The sequence below is a fragment of the Trichechus manatus genome, unplaced genomic scaffold (genome assembly GCF_000243295.1).
Source record: "Trichechus manatus latirostris isolate Lorelei unplaced genomic scaffold, TriManLat1.0 scaffold00026, whole genome shotgun sequence".
NCBI lineage: Eukaryota > Metazoa > Chordata > Mammalia > Sirenia > Trichechidae > Trichechus > Trichechus manatus.
Genome location: NW_004443962.1, coordinates 20,750,515 through 20,772,926, shown reverse-complemented (window position 1 = coordinate 20,772,926; position 22,412 = coordinate 20,750,515). Strand labels below are relative to the sequence as shown.

The 22,412-nt window shown below is 41.5% G+C and overlaps 1 protein-coding gene across 5 annotated transcripts in view; it reads right to left on the bottom strand.

The window, feature by feature from the left end:
- The window catches only part of SPICE1 (spindle and centriole associated protein 1), a 116,743-nt gene that overhangs the window by 28,529 nt on the left and 65,802 nt on the right, over window positions 1-22,412 (bottom strand). For all 5 annotated transcript variants that reach the window (XR_002823619.1, XR_002823620.1, XM_023728873.1 and 2 more), the window contains exons 12-13: window positions 5,541-5,691; window positions 2,174-2,398 (exon numbers count right to left, since the gene is read on the bottom strand). Coding sequence is in view for 3 of the 5 variants with exons in the window: in XM_023728873.1 (XP_023584641.1) it covers window positions 2,174-2,398; window positions 5,541-5,691 (376 nt within the window). In the remaining 2 variants the exon portion in view is untranslated. The remainder of the gene's footprint in view (window positions 1-2,173; window positions 2,399-5,540; window positions 5,692-22,412) is intronic.

Genomic DNA, 22,412 nt, shown 5'->3' with positions numbered 1-22,412 from the left:
AAAGAAGACATGGCTGTGAAGGGAAGTAGAATAAAGTACTAGCTAGAAGAAGAGGGTCAGCAAAAAAGAGGAAGATCCTCAAGGAGATGGACTGACGCAGTGGCTGCCAACAATGGGCTCAAACACAGCAACAATTGTGAGGATGGCGCAGGACCTGGCAACATTTCTTTCTGTTGTACGTGGGGTCACTATGAGTCGGAACCAACCCCACAGCACCTAACAACAACAACAAGAAAATATTTATAATGAGAAATTCTAGAACAGCATGTCTAATACAGTGCTGTATACGCCATATGTGGCTAGTCAAATTAAAATTAAATAAAATTTATAATTCAGTTCCTCAGTCACACTGGTCATATTTTAGGTCTCAAGAGCCACATGTAGCAAGTGGCTAGCTATCATATTAAACAACAGAGATGACAGAACATAACGTTTTCATCATCACAGAAAGTTCTATTGGACAGTACTGCTCTAGAGCAGAACTGAATACTGATGAAAGGCTCTAATATATCTCCCATCTTCATCTGCATGTTCATTTTAGCTGAAAAACTCTTTACATATGAGTATTCCAAACAAAACAGAAAAATATGATGATAAAGCTTCACCAATTCAGAATACATACTCAGAGGCAGCTCTATCCATACACTGTAAAGGAACGATGCAGCATTATTTCTGCCAATGCAGAGCCTGCTGAAGATGTTAACAAAATGCTGTCTACAGCAGTCCCTGTAATTTGCTTTAGTGAACATTTAGCATGTTTATGATCAGAGCAAAAATACTTATTGTAATTGTTTCCTTAAAAGAACTTTAAACTATCTATCATTCATGAAAAATAATTTATAATATTCAAGAAGAAATCATTAGACAAGCCTACTAGTAACACACAAACATTCAAAAAACCACCTTAAGAAGTGAAAATGTAACCTGAATTGAAATCATACTCTCCTAAATCTAGCCAGCATTCATACACCTCTCCAGCACTCGAAAGAGGAAATACTGAATCACAAGATACTGCAGAGCTGCAAGGGACATTAAAAATAAGAAAAACTCTCTCATTTTAGAGATAAGGAAACTAACACCCAGAGAAAGTAAGTGTGTTAGCACCATGCCTCACAGCTAGTCGGCGGATGAGCAGACCAAGAGGCCAGCACTGGCCGTCAGCCAGGCACCGTCTCCACTACCCCGCTGATGTGACAGACTCGACATCTGTACTATAAATGCCAAAATAAACTTTAGAACAGTAAGGTGTCATTTTCTTCACCTTTTATGGCTTCTTCATGGCCTCTATTCTAAACATACATCAAAGTGCAGAAAATGTGACAAAATTTGTATGTCCCAATGACAACAAAAGTTACTTTTCTGTTTCCCTATATGAGAGTATCCAACCATCTTTTTAAAGAAATGAAAATTCTGGCAAATCAAGGCTGAATTAATACTTTCTGAAAATTTTGGAGGAGAGTCTAAGACAGAGGTTCTTAACTCTTTTGACTAAAGGACTCTTTGTAAAATCAAATGAAAGTTATAGCTCCAGAAAAATGCATATTCAGACAAACAACATTTTTCCAGTCAGTGAAGCAGTCCGTGGACCTTCTGAAGACCTGAGCTAAAAAGTAACAATAAATTTTTAAGATTTTATTCAAAACTCTACATTGTGCAGCAAAAATGACTCTAAAGCTTTTAACTGTCCATTGCCTTTCATTATAAAATCTCAACTGACTGACTTGAAAACTTTTGATGAGAGAAGTTAATATGATGACCAGACATGACTTACAAAATCCTTAAAGTCACAGTTCTCACCTTCCTTGGTAGAACTTTCACTGCTCTCTGGAGTATAGTCTCCTCTTGTTTCTCACTCCCTCATATGTTCCTGGACCACAGGGACAAAGGGGATTCTCCTTACTCTGCATCTTAATGCTAAAAGCTTAGATCCTTTGATCAGAGCTTAATATTTATAATGTCTAATGGAACAGATACATAATGAAATTCAATGTCACACTTCACCGTAGGTGTAACGTGCATGATACAAACCACCCTGAAAATTCCTCCTTTAGCTTAAAGATTACATGGGGAATGTCTTTTTAAATTTTGTTTATCAAGTAACAATGAACAGAATAAATGACGTATGTGAAGCATAAAAAACACTGCCTTATAACTGTAGAAGAAGCCTGCTTACCATCCTGCAGAGGAGAGAACTCGGAGCTGCTCTTCTGCCTGGGTGGTGTTAACAACACAGCTGGCTCAAACATCTGTGCTGGAAAACTGCTGGCCAGAGTCCCACTATCAGGCTGGTTTGGCACCTGAGACAGTTTGACAGGCAGCTCCTCTTGTGGCAATTCAACCACTTCATCCCCTCTGAACATCAATGGACTGGAGACATCAGCATTTACAACTGGACCCTCTGAAGAAAATGAGAGGCTATTAGTATTTAAGAAACAAAAAGGGACTATGGACACATTTCAGTAAAGTACAAAACCCACAAAACCTCTAGACCCTTCACTTTCTAGGCTATATCCCTTTTTGCCAACAATTCATATTCGAAGCTCACGTGGAACCAGAACTGAGAAGAAATTGCTATCTTTGAGAAAAGCACTGAGAGTCCCAAAGCCACACAAAACAAGGATTCTGAAAAGCCACTTTGGGACTCCCAAGAAATCTTATCTGGCATTTAGAAGTTTGCATTATTTGTTATGGACAGCTTTCTAACAGTCACGACAAATAACAAAATGGCAAGAATGGGGTGTATTAACCCACTACTTCCATATACAAGGCTCATTATAAAACAAGGTAATTTCACAAGTCACGCATCATCACAGAATACTCACATTCTCTATTACTTAAAAAAGGTTACAAGAGCTGAGACTCAGTGTCTTAGTTATCTAGCACTGTTATAACAGAAATACCACAAGTGGATGGTTTCAACAAACGGAAATTTATTTTCTCACAGTTTAGAGGCTAGAAGTCTAAACCTGGAGCACCAGCTCTAGGGGAAGCCTTTCTCTCTCTGTTGGCTCTGGAGGAAAGTCCTTGTCTTTTCAGCTTCTGCTTCCTGTTTCCTTGGAGATCTCCATGTGTCTTGCCATCTATGTTCCCCCATCTCTCCTCTGCTCGATTGTTTAATCTCTTTTATATCTCAAAAGAGATTAACTCAATATATACCCTATAGTAATCCTGCCTCGTAACATAACAAAGACAACCCATTTCCAAATGGGATTATAACCACTGGCATAGAGGTTAGGATTTACAACACATATTTTTGGGGGATGTGACTCAATCCATAACACTCAGGAAGACACTAAATTGGTTTTATCTGTATAAATCTTTCTCATTTTTTCCATAGGCAATAACAATAATAAACAATAACTTATAATACACTCACTCCCAGCCCTTCTCATCTATAAACCTGTTGCCATCAAGTCAATTCAGACTCACGGTGACCCCATGTGTTACAGAGAAGAATTGTTTCATAAGGTTTTCTTGGCTGTAATCCTGGATTCTTTTTTTTTTTAAATTTCATTTTATTGTACTTTAAGTGAAAGTTTACAATTCAAGGTAGTCTCTCATACAAAGATTTATACATACATTCTTATGTGACCCTAATTTCTCTCCCTAATTGCTGTATACTGCAACAGCACATTCCTCCTTTCCACCCCTGATTTCCCGTGTCCATTCAACCAGCTCCTGACCCTCTCTGCCTTCTCATCTCACCTCCAGACAAGAGCTGCCCATTTAGTCTCATGTATATACTTGTCTTGGCTATAATCTTTACAGAAGCAGATCATCAGGAATATATTCCATGGAGCTTCTGGGTAGGTTCGAACCATCAACCTTTAGGTTAATAGTCAAGTGCAAACCATTTGTGCCACCCAGAGACCTTCTATAAGTAAAACTGTCTTCAGTAGTGAAGTATAAGCCACATAAGAATAAAGCACTAATATACTCCTTGACTGAGACATTAACAGCAAGACTCCTCTAGAAGAAGACAGAGAACTGCTCCAAACACGGAGTTGATCTCATGCAACTAAATTTTAGTCAGTTACTTGTCACTTCTTAGAATCCACTCTAAGAAATCACTCCTAAATACACAAAACTTCCCACACAAAGACACTCACCGAAGTATTACTTAAGAGTAAAAAACATGAAAAAGTCTAAACGTCCTATTCAGTCTAAGGCCCATGATGGCATACAAGGTGAAGAAAGGATTTCAAAACAACATCACCAAAAATGAAAAAAAGTTATGAATTTTTAAAATTTAGTACTTTTCTTTTTTTTTCCTTTCCAAAACCATCCCTTCTTCTCCTGAACCTAGGGCACTGTGATTAATGGTGCTGGCACTAAAGTCACACTGCTCTAGGTAGCCAATTCGGCTGCTTTCTATCTGCATGACTTTGCTAAGTTAACAATCCTCTCTAAGCCTCAGTATTCTCATCTAAAAAGTGGGGATAACAATAATATCTACCTCATAAGACTATTATGAAAATTAAATAATATATGTAAAACACTTAAAAAGTACCTGGCATAACTGGACCAAACCAAAAGCTAAGAAGTTTCCTGAATACAACCAAACACTTTGAGGGACAGAGTAGCAGGTACGGGGGTCTAGGGACCATGGTTTCAGGGGACATCTAGGTCAACTGGCATAAGAAAGTTTATTAAGAAAATGTTCTGCATTCCATTTTGGTGAGTGGCATCTGGGGACTTAAAAGCTAGCACGCGGCCATCTAAGATACATCAATTGGTCCCAATCCACCTGGAGCAAAGAATGAACACCAAAGACACAAGTTAAATATTAGTCAAAGAGACAGAAAGAGCCACATAAACCAGACTTCATCAGCCTGAGAAAAGAAGAACTAGATGGTGCCTGGCTACCACCAATGACCGCCCTGACAGGGAACACAATAGAGAGTCCCTGATGGAGCAGGAGAAAAGTGGGCTGCATAACTCAAATTCTAGTAAAAAGACCAGACTTAATGGTCTGAGACTGGAGGGACCCCGGAAGACATGGCCCCTGGACTCTCTGTTAGCCCAGAACTGAAATCATTCCCAAAGTCAACTCTCCAGACAAAGATTAGACTGGACAATAAGACATAAAATGATACTCATGAAGAGAGTGCTTCTTAGCTGAAATAGATACATGAGACTAAATGGGCAGCTCCCGTCCGGAGGCGAGATGAGAAGGCAAAAAGGGACAGGGGCTGGTTGAATGGACACGGGAAATCTGGGGTGGAAAGGAGGAGTGTGCACTGTCACATTCTAGGGAGAGCAACTAGGGTTGCATAACAAAGTGTGTATAAATTTTTGTATGAGAGACTCACTTGAACTGTAAACTTTCTCTTAAAGCACACACACAAAAAGTACCTGGCATAAAGCGAGTATCCAATAAATATAAGCTGGAAATTGTAGTTGCAACTGTAGCAGTGGTAATATTATATATGCATGAACAACCAATATAACTCCATACAAGTTTAGGGCTTTGTTTGACTGTTTACTCTAGGGCCATAAGTATTTTAACTGCCAGTCTGAAATACTAAAATCACACTCACCTGGATTGTCCATAATTCTTCGACTCATGGCTCCCCTTTTTGATGCTTGATTTTCTTCTCTGTTGTTATTTATCACAGGACAATTCTTAATGGCATGTGTGAGTGATATAATTTGCTCATCTGTTGTGACCATATACTGCTGAAGTCTTGCCTAGAGAAAAAAGAAATGAAATAAAATTATCAGCATATCAGATATCGAACCATGACCTAGAAAGCAAATCACACGAAGGAAATATATATAAAGATATCATTATTTTAAATACCCTAGGAATTTCAGGCTTTCACACAAATTCTAAAACAATGCTATTCATAGGAATAAACAATTAGAAATAATCTAAAAGCCCTGTCTTAGGATGAGTTCTCTAGAGAAGCAAAACCCGTAAACCACATAAATATATACAGAGACATTTGTATCAAGAAAATGGCTCACATGGCTGTAGAGGCTGGAACCTCCCCAGTCTGTGGGTAGGCTGCAGGCTTCTCCTGATTCACACAGCCACAGGGGCTGGCTAACCCAAGATCAGCACGTCAGATAGCAGGGTTTTTGCTCACAGGCTGCAAAGACCGACGAATCCCAATCGGCAGGCAAGACAGCAGGCAAGCTGCTAGCTAAAGTCCTAAGAACAAGAGGTCAGACAAACAGGAGCCAGATGCAAGATCCAGAGCAAGCAAAAGCCCGCGCGGGCCTTGCCAGGAAGTCCACCTGCATTCGATGGCAGGTCACATCCCCAAGGAAACTCCCCTTCAACTGACTGGCTACTCACAGCAGATCCCATCATGGAGGTGATTACATTATATCAGATTTCATCATGGAAGTGATCACATCATCATACAACTACCAAACTACATAACTGCGAAACCAGAGAATCATGGCCCAGCCAAACTGACACACAACCTTAATGATCACAGTCCACCCCTTGTCAACTTGGCACTGTACACATCTCCTTAAACCATACATAATCTCTGAATAAAGACAATTTATAAAGTCATACATGCACCTAACATGATACAACTAACACATGTACAACCAAAAACACACTAGCCCTGTTTACATCTTACACTTTACATGTGAAGAAAACAAAAATATTTAATGCACACATACAAGGCAGAAATACTCATAACAATTACAATCTTTGTTTCTACAACTGGTCACGTGGTCATAACTGGTATTTAGAATTATCTTCTTCCACCATCCATTCCATATTCCCTTCGTTCTCAGCAAGTACCTCAGCTGGTCGTGGTTCTCGGCCTGGTGGGGTGACCCAAACATTCATTCCTGAAGGGTCTGGGCCATGAGCAGTCATGTCCAAATTGGGTTGCTAGAGTTTTCCATTGACTTTAATCACTGGGCATGGTAGTACTGAGAAGCCCTAAGGAATCTCCTGCATTCCAGACATACTCTTCTTTACCTCCATTAAGTAATATCAACCCAACTTCTTCTTGGTAATCAGGATACATGACACCAGCTAGTATGGTAACTCCCATCTTTGCCTGCTGATCCACAGGCATAAGGAACCCAAAGTGGCCACATGGCATTAGTAACTTTAATGGAATCAGTGGTGTGTCTCCAGGTGAGAGCATTCCTCCCTTTGGAACTAAGACCTGTAGACCTTCAGAGCATAGGCTCACGGGGACAGGAAACAAAAATTTTGCGCATGGGTCACTAGGGGTAATAGTGAGTGGTGCCATTCCCATTTCCACTCGATTCCTGGACCCATGAATCTTGACTATGAGAGATACAGCACTATACATTGGACACTGGTTTAGAGCATATACAGCCTCCTGGAGAATATTGCTCCAACCCTGCAAGGTACTGCCACCTAGCTGGCACCATAATTGTGCCTTTAGAAGGCCATTCCATCATTCTATCAATCCTGCTGCTTCAGGATGATGGGGAACATGGTAAGACAAGTGAATTCCATGAGCATGGGCCTACTGCCACACTTCATTTGCTGTGGAGTGACTCCCTTGATCTGAGGCAATGCTGTGTGGGATTATCATGATGGTGGATAAGGCATTCTGTAAGTCCACAGATGGTAGTTTTGGCAGAAGCACTGCATGCAGGGAAAGAAAATCCATATCTAGAGTAAGTGTCTATTCCAGTAAGAATTAAACGCCACCCTTTCCATGATGGAAGTGGCCCAATGTAATCAACTTGCCACCAGGTTGCTGGCTGATCACCTCAAAGGATGTTGCTATATGGGGGACTCAGTGTTGGTCTCTGTTGCTGGCAGATTGGGCACTCAGCAGTGGCTGTAGCCAAGTCGGCCTTGGTGAATGCAAGTCCATGTTGCTGAGCCTATGTATAACTTCCATCCCTGTCACCATGGCCACTTTGTTCATGAGCCCACTGAGGTATGACAGGGATGGCTAGGGAAAGATGATGAGTGGTTTCCACAGAATGCGCCATCCTATTCACTTGATTGTTAAAATCCTCCTCTGCTGAGATCACCCTTTGGGGAGCATTCACATGAGACACAAATATCTTCACTTCTTTGGCCCATTCAGAGAGGTCTATCCACATACCTCTTCCCATATCTCCTTGTCTCCAATTTTCCAATCATGCTCCTTCCAAGTCCCTGACCATCCAGCCAAACCACTGGCCACAGCCCATGAATCAGTATATAATCGCACATCTGGCAATTTCTCTTTCCAAGCAAAGTGAACAACCAGGTGCCCTGTTCAAAGTTCTGTCCACTGGGATGATTTCCCTTCACCACTGTCTTTCAAGGAGGTCCCAGAAAGGGGATGTAGTGTTGCTGCTATCCACTTTCAAGTGGTGCCTACATATTGCGCAGAACCATCTGTAAACCAAGCATGAGTTTTCTCTTCTTCAGTCAACTGATCATAAGAATTCCGTACGAAGCCTTAGCTGCAGATTGGGAGATGGAAGGTAATGTGACAGGAGTGGAGACCATGGGCATTTGGGCCCCTTCCTCATGCAACTTACTTGTGCCTTCAGTTCCTGCTCAGGCCCAATCTCATATATACTACTTTTATTTAATGATGGAGTGCTGCTGTGCACATCCAACTTTATGACTCTGTGGGTCAGGCAACACCCAGTTCTTGATGGGAAGCTCAGGCTGCATGCTGACTTGGTGGCTCATGCTTAAGTGTTCAGTCTCTACTAAGGTCCAGTAACAAGCCAAAAGCTGTTTCTCAAAAGGAGAGGAGTTATCTGCAGAGAATGGCAGGGCTATGCTCCAAAAACCTAAGGGTCTGTGCTGTGAGTCACCAGTAGGGGCCTGCTAAAGACTCCAAACAGCATCTCTGTCTGCCACTGACACTTTAAGCACCACTGGATAAGCTGATCATATGGCCCAAGTGGCAGAGTGGCTTGCCGGCAGGCTGAACCTGTTGCAGAGCCTTCTCTTATTCTTGGCCCCACTCAAAACTAGCAGCTTTTCGAATCACTTGATAAACAGGCCAAGTAGAATACCCAAATGGGGAATATGTTGCCTCCAAAATCCAAAGAGGCCCACTAGGCATTGTGCCTCCTTTTTAGTTATGGGAGGAGCCAGATGCAATAACTTATCCTTCACTTTAGAAAGAATATCTCGACATGCTCCACACATGGACCCCTAGAAATCTGACTAAGATGGAAGGCTTCTGAATTTTTGTGGATTAATTTCCCACCCTCTAGCATGCAACTGTTTTACCAGTTAAGTCCAGAGTCATTGACATGTCTTCCTTATAGGTCCAAACAGCATAATGTCATCAATGTAATATATCAGTGTGATGTCTTGTCGAAGGGAAAGGTGATCAAGGTCCCTGCAGGCTACATTATGACATAGCTAGAGAGTTGATGTAGCCCTGAGGTAGGCAATAGAAGGTGTATTGCTGGCCTTGCCAACTGAAGGCAAACTGCTTCTGATGGTCCTTGAAAACAGGTATGGAGAAAAAGGCATTAGCCAGACAAACAGCTGCATACCAGGTACCAGGAGATGTATTAATTTGCTCAAGCAATGAAACTACATCTGGAACTGTAGCTTCAATTGGAGTCACCATTTGGTTAAGTTTTCGATAATTCACTGTCATTCTCCAAGATCCATCTGTTTTTTGCAGAGGCCAAATAGGTGAGTTGAAAGGGGATGTGGTGGGAATCACCACTCCTGCCTACATCACTCAAGTCCTTGATGGTGGCAGTAATCTCTGCAATCCCTCCAGGAATGTGGTACTGCTTTTAGTTTACTATTTTCCTAGGTAGGGGCAGTTCTAATGGCTTCCACTTGGCTTTTCCTACCATAATAGCCCTTACTCTATTTGTCAGGGATCCAATGTGGGGGTTCTGCCAGTTGCTGAGTATATCTGTTCCAATTATGCATTCTGGAACTGGGAACATCACTACTGGACCTACTGTGAGATGGACATGAGTTAAGAATTCATTAATAACCTGACCTCCATATGCCCCCACTCTGACTGGTGGGCCACTGTGATGTTTTGGGTCTCCTGGAATTAGTGTCATTTCAGAGCCAGTATCCAGTAATCCCCCAAAATTCTGATTATTTCCTTTTCCCCAATGAACAGTCACTCTAGTAAAAGGCCATAGATCCCTTTGGGGAAGGCTGGGAGAAAGATTAACCGTATAAGGTTTTGGCAGTGTATTGAAGTCCTTCCTCCAGGGGACCCAGCTTCCCTTCATTCAAGGGATTGTGAGTCTTTAAACTTGCTCAAGTCTGGGAATTGATTGAGGGGCCATGACTCTCTATTTTGGGGATCTGAGTGTGACTACTGTTCACTTGACCTAGAATTCTTCCACTTGTATAGAACAAGTAAATATTTAGTTGATTTCCTATCTATTTCACTCCTAGGGATACCATGACAGTAGCGAATGCTGTAAGTTCATACAAATCAGACTATTCTGAGTACTGCTTTGACTCCGCTGTCTATTATGGTAACCATGCCCACCTTGTCTCTGTCAATTAAGTACTGCCACTTGGTCCCTACCACCACGGGCTCCAATGAGCCCCCTTGTTGTTAGGTGTTTTAATTCAGTTAGGGCAGTTCCCACTGTCAAATCTGACTTACATAAATCAGCATCATAGCAGTCTTCAAAGATGCTGGGGGTCCCTTTAAAAATTTGTTCCTCACCACTGTGGGAAAAGGTATGTCCTCTGGGCACTTCATGTGTGGGTCTAACCTGATAAATCCACTCTAATATGTCAATTTCCCTAAGCCTTTGGATACCATCTTCTACAGTATACCAAGGCAGGTCTGGTACTTCAACTCGATTTCGTGTAGGCCACCGTGTAATCCATGCTTCAGTGACCCAACCAAATAAACTATTAGATCCTTTCCTAACCTCTCAAGCTGAAATACTGAATGAAGATTCTGTGCTTAGTGGGCCCATATCAATAAACTCAGACTAGTCCATCTTTATGTTACTTGCACCATTATCCCACACCCTTAACAGCCATTCCCACATACATTTCCCAGGTTTCTGTTTGTACATATTAGAAAAGTCAAGCGGTTCTTTAACAGTGTAGTACTACCTCCTTCTCGGTCACACTTTGTATTTTACCTTTTGAGGTTTGCTGGGACTTGTCTAGTTATAGGTCTAAAAGCCAAAATTGGTGGTAGGGATGTGTTCTGAGAACATTCAGCACTGTTTTGTAAGGCATCTGTCTCAGGCGATGCTCCAGGCAATGACTCAGACAAAAGCTCTTTAGACATAGCTGGGTTAATCTCATTAGATGCAGGTGGAGGGGCTAATGGTTTTACTGGGGATGGTGGCTTAGTAGACATACGTGGAGTAATCTCTTCAGATAGAAGTGAGAGAGCTGGTTCTGTTGGCAGGACTGATTCTACGGAATTTAGGGGCTCAGAGTCTCCAGCTTCCTGATTATCTGCCCACATGTCTCCATCCCAAGTTTCAGGATCCCATTTCTTCCCAATTAATGGTCGCACTTTAACTTCAGACACCACCTGAGGTTGGAAATTGAGTGGCATTGTAATTCAACCTCTCTTATGACTCAGACTCTGAGATTGGTTTTTGGCAATATCAGCTATGTTACTACAAGAAATAAGACTTCCTTTAAGGCACACTGGAAACTGAGGTCATTTATGCAGCCCTTGAGCTTTGACTCTGAAGCCCTGAGCTCATTTCTTTCTTTCACCACATTGTTTCATGAAAGTAGGAACAACCAACCAGCTTCCTTGTACTTCTCATTATGATGAAACTGTAGAAAGGTATCACACATATAATCACCAAAAGCCTAACCTTTCATCAATACCTGATCTATTGGTGGTGATATTTTGCATATCTGAATTGCCACCTCACGCCATGAATTAGCAGTGCCCTCATTACTACTGCAAGGAGAGTGATCAACATCTTTAAGACTAACCAGACTTCAGAACCAATTTAGAAAACCCATCCTTACAATTTTGTTTCTCTAGAACCACTCTTGGTACCAAATGTCTTAGGCTAGGTTCTCTAGAGAAGCAAAACCAGTAAAGTGTATGAATACATATAGACAGAGATTTATACTAAGGAAAGGCTCATGCAGGTGTAGTGGCTGGAACATCCATGGGTCAGGCTGGAGGCTTCTCCTGATTCACGCAGCCACAGGGACTGGCGAACCCAAGATGGACAGGTCAGACAGCAAGGCTCTTGCTCACAGGCTGTGAAGACTGACGAATCCCAAGATCAGCAGGCAAGACAGCAGGTAAGCTGGCTAGCTAAAGTCCCAAGAACCGGAGGTCAGACGAACAGGAGCCAGATGGAAGATCCAGAGCAAGCTAAAGCCCGCGAGCCTTGCTAGAAAGTCCATTTACATTCAATGCAGGCCACATTCCCAAGGAAACTCCCCTTCAACTGACTGGCTATTCACAGCAGATCCCATCATGGAGGGGATCACATTATATCAAATTTCATCATGGAAGTGATCACATCATCATACGACTTCCAAACTACATCACAACTGCCAAACCACTGAGAATCATGGCCCAGCCAAGTTGACACACAACCTTAATGATCACACATCCCATAATAGAGGAAAAGTCCAGGTAAACTATGGAACATTATTAATTACTAAGTATACTACTACAACAATAAAACTTAACCACTGTTATAGAGCTTGCAATTTATAAAACCTTTTCACAGAGATGATTTCAACTGAGTCTCAGAGCAACATACATACACACACACATACACACACACACTTATATGCACTGTGGGGGTGGTATGTTGCTGTGATGCTGGAAGCTATGCCACCAGTATTCAAATACCAGCAGGGTCACCCATGGTAGACAGGTTTCAGCGGAGCTTTCACTAAGACAGACTAGGAAGAAGCACCTGACAGTCTACTTCTGAAAAGAATTAGGCAGTGAAAACCTTATGAACAGCAGCAGAATATCATCTGATACAGCGTCAGAAGATGAGCCCCTCAGGTTGGAAGGCACTCAAAATACAACTGCAGATGAGCTGCCTCCTCAAAGTAGTTGTTGCTGTTGTTAGCGGCTGTGGAGTCAATTCTGACTTATAGCAACCCTACAGGACAGAGAAGAACTGCCCCATAGGGTTTCCAAGGAGCAGCTAGTGGATTCGAACTGCTGACCTTTTGGTTAGCAGCCAAGCTCTTAACCACTGTGCCACTAGGGTCGACCTTAATGATGTGGACGGAATCAAGCTTTCCAGACCTTCATTTGCTGATGTGGCACAACTCAAAATGAGAAGAAACAGCTGCAAGCATCCATTAATAATCAGAACATGGAATGTACAAAGTATGAATCTAGGAAAATTAGAAATCATCAAAAATTAAATGGAATACATAAACATCGACACCCTAGGCATTAGTGAGATGAAATGGACTGGTGATATTGGCCATTTTGAATCAGACAATCATACGGTCTACTACGCCAAGAATGACAATTGAAGAGAAATGGTGTCGTGTTCAATGTCAAAAAGAAAATTTCAAGATCTCTCCTGAAGTATAATGCTATCAGTGATAGGATAATATCCATACACCTACAAGGAAGACCAGTGTCTTAGTCATCTAGTGCTGCTATAACAGAAATACCACAAGTGGATGGCTTTAACAAAGAGAAGTTTATTTCTTCAGTGTCAAGCAGGCAAAAAGTCCAAATTCAGGGCGACAGCTCCAGGGGAAGGTTTCTCTCTCATCAATGTTCCCCAGGACTAAGAGCTTCTCTGCACAGTGACCTCAGGTCCAAAGGACGCACTCTGCTCCTGGCACTGCTTTCTTGGTGGTCTGAGGTCCCCCTATCTCTCTGCTGGTTTCTCTCTCTTATACCTCAAGAGATTGCCTCAGGACACAATTCAATCTTGTAGATTGAGTCCTGCCTTACTAACACAACTGCCACCCATCCTCCCTCATTAACATCATAGAGGCAGGATTTGCAACATATAGGAAAATCACACAATACCAAGAATCATGGCCCAGCCAAACTGATACACACAATTTTGGGGGGACATAATTCAATCCATGACAACCAGTTAATACTACTATTACTCAAATTTACATACCAACTAACAAGGCCAGAGATGAAGAAATTGAAGAACTTTTACCAACTTCTGCATTCTGAAATTGATCAAACATGCAATCAAGATGCATTGATAATTACTGGCGATTGGAATGCAAAAGTTGGAAACGAAGAAGGATCAGCAGTTGGAAAATATGGCCTTGGTGACAGAAATGATGCTGGAGATCACGTGATTGAATTTTGCAAGAACGACAACTTTTTCATTCCAAGTATCTTTTCTCAACAACATATAACAGCTGCTATACACATGACCCTCACAAGGTGCAATATGCAGGAATCAAACTGACAACATCTGTGGAAAGAGACAATGGAGAAGCTTAGTATCATCGGTCAGAATAAGGACAGGGGCCGACTGTGGAATAGACCATCAAGTGCTCATATGCAAGTTCGTGTTGAAACTAAAAAAAATTAGAATGAGTCCACGAGAGCCAAAGTACAACCTTGAGTACATCCCACCTGAATTTAGAGACCATCTCAAGAACAGATTTGACACACTGAACACTAATAACCAAAGACCAGACGAGTTGTGGAATGACATCAAGGACATCATACATGAAGAAAGCCAATGCTCATTAAAAAGACAAGAAAGAAAGAAGAGACCAAAATGTATGTCTGAAGAGACTCCGAAGCTTGTTCTTTAACACAGAGCAGCTAAAGTGAACAGAAGAAAAGATGAAGTAGAAGAGCTGAACAGAAGATTTCAAAGGGTAGCTCGAGAAGACAAAGTAAGGTATTATAATGACTTGTGCAAAGACCTGAAGTTACAAAACCAAAAGGGAAGAACACACTCAGCATTTCTCAAGCTGAAAGACCTGAAGAAAAAATTCAGGCCTCGAGTTGCAATAGTGAAGGATTATATCAGCAAAATACTGAATGATGCAGAAAGCATCAAAAGAAGATGGGAGGAACACAGAGTCACTATACCAAAAAAATTGGTCAACGTTCAATCATTTCAGGAGGTAGCATATGATCAAGAACTGATGGTACTGAAGGAAGAAGTCCAAGCAGCACTGAAGGCACTGGTGAAAAACAAGGTTCCAGGAATTGATGGAGTATCAATTGAGATGTTCCAACAAATGGACACAGCGCTTGAGGTGCTCACTTGTCTATGCCAAGAAATTTGGAAGACAGCTACCTGGCCGATTGACTGAAGAGATCCATATTTGTGCCTATTCCCAAGAAAGGTGATCGAATCGAATGCAGAAATTATCGAACAATATCATTAGTATTACACACAAGTAAAATTTTGCTGAAATCATTCAAAACTGGTTGCAGCAGTACATCGACAGGGAACTACTGGAAATCGAAGCCAGATTCAGAAGAGGACATGGAACGAGAGATATCATTGCTGATGTCAGATGGATCTTGGTTGAAAGCAGAGAATATCGGAAAGATGTTTACCTGTGTTTTATTGCCTATGCAAAGGTATTCGCTTGTGTGGATCATAACAAACTATGGATTACACTGCCAAGAATAAGAATTCCAGAACACTTAATTGTGCTCATAAGGAACCTGTACATAGAATAAGAGGCAGTCATTCAAACAGAACAAGGGAAGACTGCAGGGTTTAAAGTCAGGAAAGGTGTGCATCAGGGTTGTATCCCTTCACCATACTTATTCAACCTGTATGCTGAGCAAATAATCCAAGAAACTGGACTATATGAAGAAGAACGCGGCATCAGGATTGGAGGAAGATGCGTTAACAACCTACGATAGGCAGATGACACAATCTTGCTTGCTGAAAGTGAAGAGGATTTGAAGTACTTACTGATGAAGATCAAAGACTACAGCTTTCAGTACGGACTACATCTTAACATACAGAAAACAAAAATCCTCACAACCGGACCAATAAGCAACATCACAATAAATGGACAAAAGATTGAAGTTGTCAAGAATTTTATTTTACTTGGATTCACAGTCAACACTCATGGAAGTAGCAGTCAAGAAATCAAACGACATACTGCATCGAGCAAACCTGCTGCAAAAGACCTCTTTAAAGTTTTAAAAAGCAAAGATATCACTTTAAAGACTAAGCTACGCCTGACCCAAGCCATGGTGTTTTCAATCGCCTCACAGGCATGTGAAAGCTGGACAGTGAATAAGGAAGACCGAATAATAACTGACGCCTTTGAATCACGGTGCTGGCGAAGAATACTGAATATACTACGGACTGCCAAAAGAACAAATCTGTCTTGGAAGAAGTACAGCCAGAATGCTCCTTAGAAGCGAGGATGGCGAGACTTCATCTCACATACTCTGGACATATTACAGGAGGTATCAGTCCCTGGAGAAGGACATCATGCTTGGTAAAGTAGAGGGCCAGCGAAAAAGAGAAAGACCCTCAAGGAGATGGACTGACACAGTGGCTGCAACAACAGGCTCAAGTATAACAACAATCACGAGGATGCCACAGGACCGGGTAGTGTTTCATTCCGTTGTACACAGGGTCGCTATGAGTCAGAACTGACTTGGCGGCACCTAACAACAACATATATATATCTATGGGTGTGTGTACATATATATATACATATATATATATATAAGCAAACAAACAAAAAAATGTTACCACTGATATCAATAGGTTCCTGGGTGGCACAAACAATTTACAACTGATGACTAACATAAAGGTTAGCAGTTCAAACCCACCCCACCCCCCAGCAGTACCATGAAAGGTCTGGCAATCTGCTTCCATGAAGATTACATCCAAGAAAGCCCCATGTTCTAATCTGTAACACGAGGTTGCCATAAGTCACAGCGGTAAAGACACAGATATGCAGACATCTGACAAAAATCAGGTGTGGCAAGAAAGAAGAAATATTATTAGTAGATATTGCTAAAGAAAGTATACTACATATTTTATATTGCCAGTCCAATTTTTTTCCTGAAATCCACACTCATATATCCAATGGCATACTCAGTTATCTCATTTAGAACTCAGCAGCTTTCTCAAAAACATCCAAAACCAAACTTCTGCTGAAGTCTTCCCCAGATGACAACAGCGTGTCCATCCTTCTAACTGCTCAAGCCAAAAACTGGAATCACCTTTGACTCTTCTCCTTCTCTCTCACACTGTATCTGATCTATCAGCAAATCTCATTGGTCTGCTTCTGGGTTTGACTAATAGTTTGTTGAGGCACCTTGAGTGCCTGAGTGAACTCCCAGGGCACCATGGGACATTTTAAATTTTTAAGGCAAATAATGATGTGCAACTGTCAGACAGTGGAGAACTACCAGCTCAAAATGGCTTATAGTTTCAACATTAGATCATTCTACAATTCCTTTAGATGATGTCATATCTTCATGAAGTTAGGTTTCAGCAGTTGCAATGGTAAAAAGCAAGGACTGCATGAAAAGCAATGTGGAATAGCAAATAGGAGCGATGGTGGCCAATACAACTGCAAGGTTAGAAAAGCTGTACAGTGCCCAATGGGTACAGATATCCCATTAGATGTCTGAGGTTATTTAAGAATGAAATTAAAACATTACTTTCTCTTTTAATTTATATGTATTATTTTTTCACATAGCTCCTAAATTGTTAAGACATACTTATCTAGTTGTGTGGACCTAACTACTTAATAAATGTAAGTGCTAGGTATTTCTTTTGGCCTCAGGTGCTGTGAGACACTGTGAACCGATGGCACCATAAACTGAGAAAAGTGGCAATCTCTGATCTACTCTCACCATAGCGGCCTAGAGTGACCCCCTTAAAAACCTAAGTGAGACGCAGGAAGAGAAGAGCTTCCAGGCATCTGCCAGTCGCTGGATGACCTGCGCCAATCCCTGGCTCCTCAGGACCCATGCAAAGAGGGCCAAGAAGGTGGGAGAGCAGGATGTGGAGAAGAAAGAGTAATCCTTTGTCAGGGACCTTTCGTAAACGGGTAGTAAAAGCCGGTCCCCCAAAAAACACAAAAAGCACAAGTGAGATCACGTCTCTTCTCTGCTCAAAAGCCTTCAGGGGCTTCCTAAGTGAGTAAAAGCCCAAGTCCTTCCCCAGATGTCTCCCACTGCCCCCCATTTCCCACACTCCACTCCCCCCACACAAGTCCGGAGGCACATGTCCACCTCAAGACCTCTGCACACGCTGTTCCGTCTGCTGTGACTGCTCTTCTCTCAGCCCTCTGCTGCTGGCTGGCTCCCTGACCTCCTTCCGCTCTTTGCTCGATGTCACTTTCTCAGAGCAGCATGGTCGACCCTGTTTACAACTGCATCCTCCCTACCCTAGACATTCCCTGTCTCTCTGCCTTGCTTTACTTTTCTTTATAGCACATACCACCATCTAACTTAGTATACGCTTTTTAAAGAATTTATGTAGAGATGGGGCCAAGATGGCGGAGTAGCCAGATGCTTCCGGTGGACCCTCTTACAACAAAGACCCAAAAAAAAACGAGTGAATTGATTATACATGGCAATCTAGGAGCCCTGAACATCAAAGGCAGAGTTGAGAAACTAGACTGGGTGGCAAGGGGAGGGAGAGATGGTTCAGAAGCAGCAAGGAGTTGCCAGACTTGACCTGGCGAGAGCCTGAGCCCTTCAGGTGTGATCAGCTAAGGGGTGAGCGGTGACGCAGGCAAGCGGCGGTGTTCTGAAGGTGCGTTTTCCACACTGGGAGAGACCCAACGCCGGAGAGTCTACACGGCCACCAAGAACCAGTGAGAAGCAGCCCTCTATCAGTGAAAGGTAAGCAATTGCATACGGCCTACTGTGTGGATCGAAAACACCTCTCTTAGGGACAAACCTCTCTCCCATTTACCTCCCCACTCCCTGCTCTGCACTGGGTCCTGGACTAGCTTCAGCAATTGCCAAGTCCCCTAGGCTGGAAGTACGATCTGTCACACACACGGAGCCATTATCCCTGTCTTGGAGAGTGAACAAATTATCAAACAGAGGAAAAAATAAACTGCCGGCTCCCCTAAGCCAGGAACCCAGGGCAGGCATAGCTCCTTTGCCTAGGCACATGGATAAGAGATCCATGGACTTTGAGTGCCTTTCCCCTTGCATAGACTTGTGCAGGCCCATCTCAACAGTGTAGACCCTCATTACCGCAGTACAACAGGGTATATATTGAAGTCTAACTTCAACTGTTTCAGCTGTGAAGGGCAAGTTCTTGACATTTGACACTGCTCTGCCCATTAAGCAGGGTCTTCAACTATCCACATCAGGGGACTGAAGACTGGTGGCTCCACCCACACCACCTAGCCACCTGCAATAGGGGCCCATGAATAAGAGGTAACCCCTAGTCCTTAGAGCTAACAGCATTAGGTGCTCATAGTCCAGCTGCAAAACCCACTCACCTACGCGCTCTAGGGAACAGAGAGACACCTTCTTCCTGGACAGTCGGGGGTGGCCGTCAGCCCCCTGCCTTGCTCAGAGTGTGTCCCCCTGCTGTAGCCAGATGCCTGTGCCTACACCAATCACCCATGTCTGTCTAGGACTGTAAGTGAAAGCCTACATCACATACTTGATGGCTATCTACCTGGGCACCTGAGCTGAAGCCACACAGCAGAAGTGGGCAGACTCCTGAGCTCACATACCTAGTAAGAGATCTAACCACCTGGTGACAGGACATTAGAGCTTGAAAGGTGCCAATAATCAAACTAGCTCATACAAGCAGCCTATTTGGGCATATCAAAACAAAACAAGAAGCTAGCACATAGTAAGCAAACATAAAATAAATATAAAAACTTATTGATGGCTCAGAGAAAACAGTCAATATCAAATCACATAAAGAGGCAATCCATGATGGCTCAGCAAGCTCCAAAAATAAAGAATCTAGAAATTTTACAGAGGACGAAAATTTCTTGGAATTACCGGAGGAACACAAAAGATTAATATACAGAACTCTTCAAGAAATTAAGAAGGAAATTAAGCAAAACACAGAACATGAAATAGAGGAAATTAAAAAGATTAGAGAAGAGCATAATGAGAGATTTAACAGGCTGCAAGAATCCATAGAGAGACAGCAATCAGAAATCCAGAAGATTAACAATAAAATTTCAGAATTAGACAACTCAATAGAAAGTCACAGGAGCAGAATTGAGGCCACGGAAATCAGAATTAGTGAGATTGAAGCTAAAGCACTTGACACCAACTTATTTGAGGAAAAATCAGATAAAAGGATTAAAAAACAAGAACAAACCCTAAGAATTACATGGAACTCTATCAAGAGGAATAACCTGTCAGTGATTGGAGTACCAGAACAGGGAGGTTAACAGAAAATACAGTGAGAATTGTTCCAGATTTTTTGGCAGAAAACTTCCCTGACACCATCAAAGATGACAAGATATCTAGCCAAGATGCTCATCAAACCCCACATGAGGTAGATCCCAAAAGAAAGTTACCAAGACATATTATAATCAAACTTGCCAAAACCAAAGATAAAGAGAGCATTTTAAGAGTGGCTAGGGATAAACGAAAAGTTATCTACAAAGCAGAGTCAATAAGAATAAGCTTGGACTACTCAGCAGAAACCATGCAGGCAAGAAGGCAATGGGATGACGTATATAAAGCCTGGAAGGAAAAAAACTGCCAGCCAAGAATTATATATCCAGCAAAACCGCATCTCAAATATGATGGGGAAATTAGGGCATTTCCAGATAAACACAAGTTTAGGGAATTTGCAAAAACCAAACTATATTACAAGAAATACTAAAGGGAGTCCTCCAGTTAGAAAATCAGTAACATCAGATAACAACCCAAGACTAGAATACAGGACAGAACAACCAGATATCAACCCAGACAGGGAAGTCACAAAACTAAATCAAAGCTAAAACACTGAAAATAGGGAAACAGATGTCTATATGCAAAGGATGACAACATTAAAACAAAAAAGAGGTTTAAAAAATGTAGACATAGATTTTTCACAGGAGAAGGAAGTCAAGGCAATATAAAGAAATAAAAGACTGGTATAAACTTAGAAAAATAGGGGTAAATATTAAGGTAACCACAAAGGAAACAAACAATCCTACAAGTCAAAATAAAAAACTAGAAAAATATAAAGACTAAGCAAACGCAAAATCAACAACAATGAAAAAGATGAAAAGAACATACATAAAGAAAAACGACTCAGCACAGAAAATTAAATGGAACAAAGAAACTGTGAACAACACACAAAAAAGACATCAAAATGAAAGCACTAAACTCATACCTATCAATAATTATGCTGAATGTAAATGGACTAAACACACCAATAAAGAGGCAGAGAGTGGCAGATTGCATAAAAAAACACAATCCATCTATATGCTGCCAACAAGAGACACACATGAGACTTAAAGACACAAACTAAAACTTAAAGGATGGAAAAAAATACATCAAGCAAACAACAACCAAAAAAGAGCAGGAATGGCAATATTAATCTCTGACAAAATAGACTTTAAAGTAAAATCCACCACAAAGGATAAGGAAGGATGCTATATAATGATTAAAGGGTCAATACACCAGGAGGACATAACTATAATAAATATTTACGTACCCAACGACAGGCCTCCAAGATACATAAAACAAACTCTAACAGCACTGAAAAGAGAGATAGACAGCTCCACAATACTAGTAGATTTCAACACACCACTTTCAGTGAAGGACAGAACATCCAGAAAGAAGCTCAATAAAGACATGGAAGAGCTAAATGCTAAAAACAACCAACTTGATCTCACAGACATATACCAAACAGTCCGCCCAACAGCAGCCAAATATACTTTCTTTTCCAATGCACATGGAACATTCTCCCAAATAGACCACATACTAGGCCATAAAGCAAGCCTTAACAAAATCGAAAACATCAAAATATTACAAAGCATCTTTTCTGACCATAACGCCATAAAAGTAGAAATCGACAACAGAAAAAGCAAAGAAAAAGAATCAAACACGTGGAAACTGAACAACACCTTGCTCAAAAACTACTGGGTTATAGAAGAAATTAAGGACAGAATAAAGAAATTCATAGAATCAAACAAGAATGCAAACACATCCTATCAGAACCTTTGGGACACAGCAAAAGCAGTGCTCACAGGTCAGCTTATACCAATAAATGTACATATCCAAAAAGATGCACACATCCAAAAAGAAGAAAGGGCCATAATCAAAATATTGTCCTATAACTGGAACAAGTAGAAAGACAGCAGCAAAAGAAGCCCTCAGGTGCCAGAAGAAAGGAAATGATAAGAATTAGGGTAGAATTAAATAAATTAGAGAACAGAAAAACAACTGAAAGAGTTAACAAGACCAAAAGGTGGTTCTTTGAAAAGATCAACAACATTGATAAACCACTGGCCAAAATGACAAAAGAAAAACAGGAGAGGAAGCAAATACTCGTATAAGAAATGAGATGGGTGATATCACAACTGACCCAACTGAAATTAAAAGAATCATAACAGA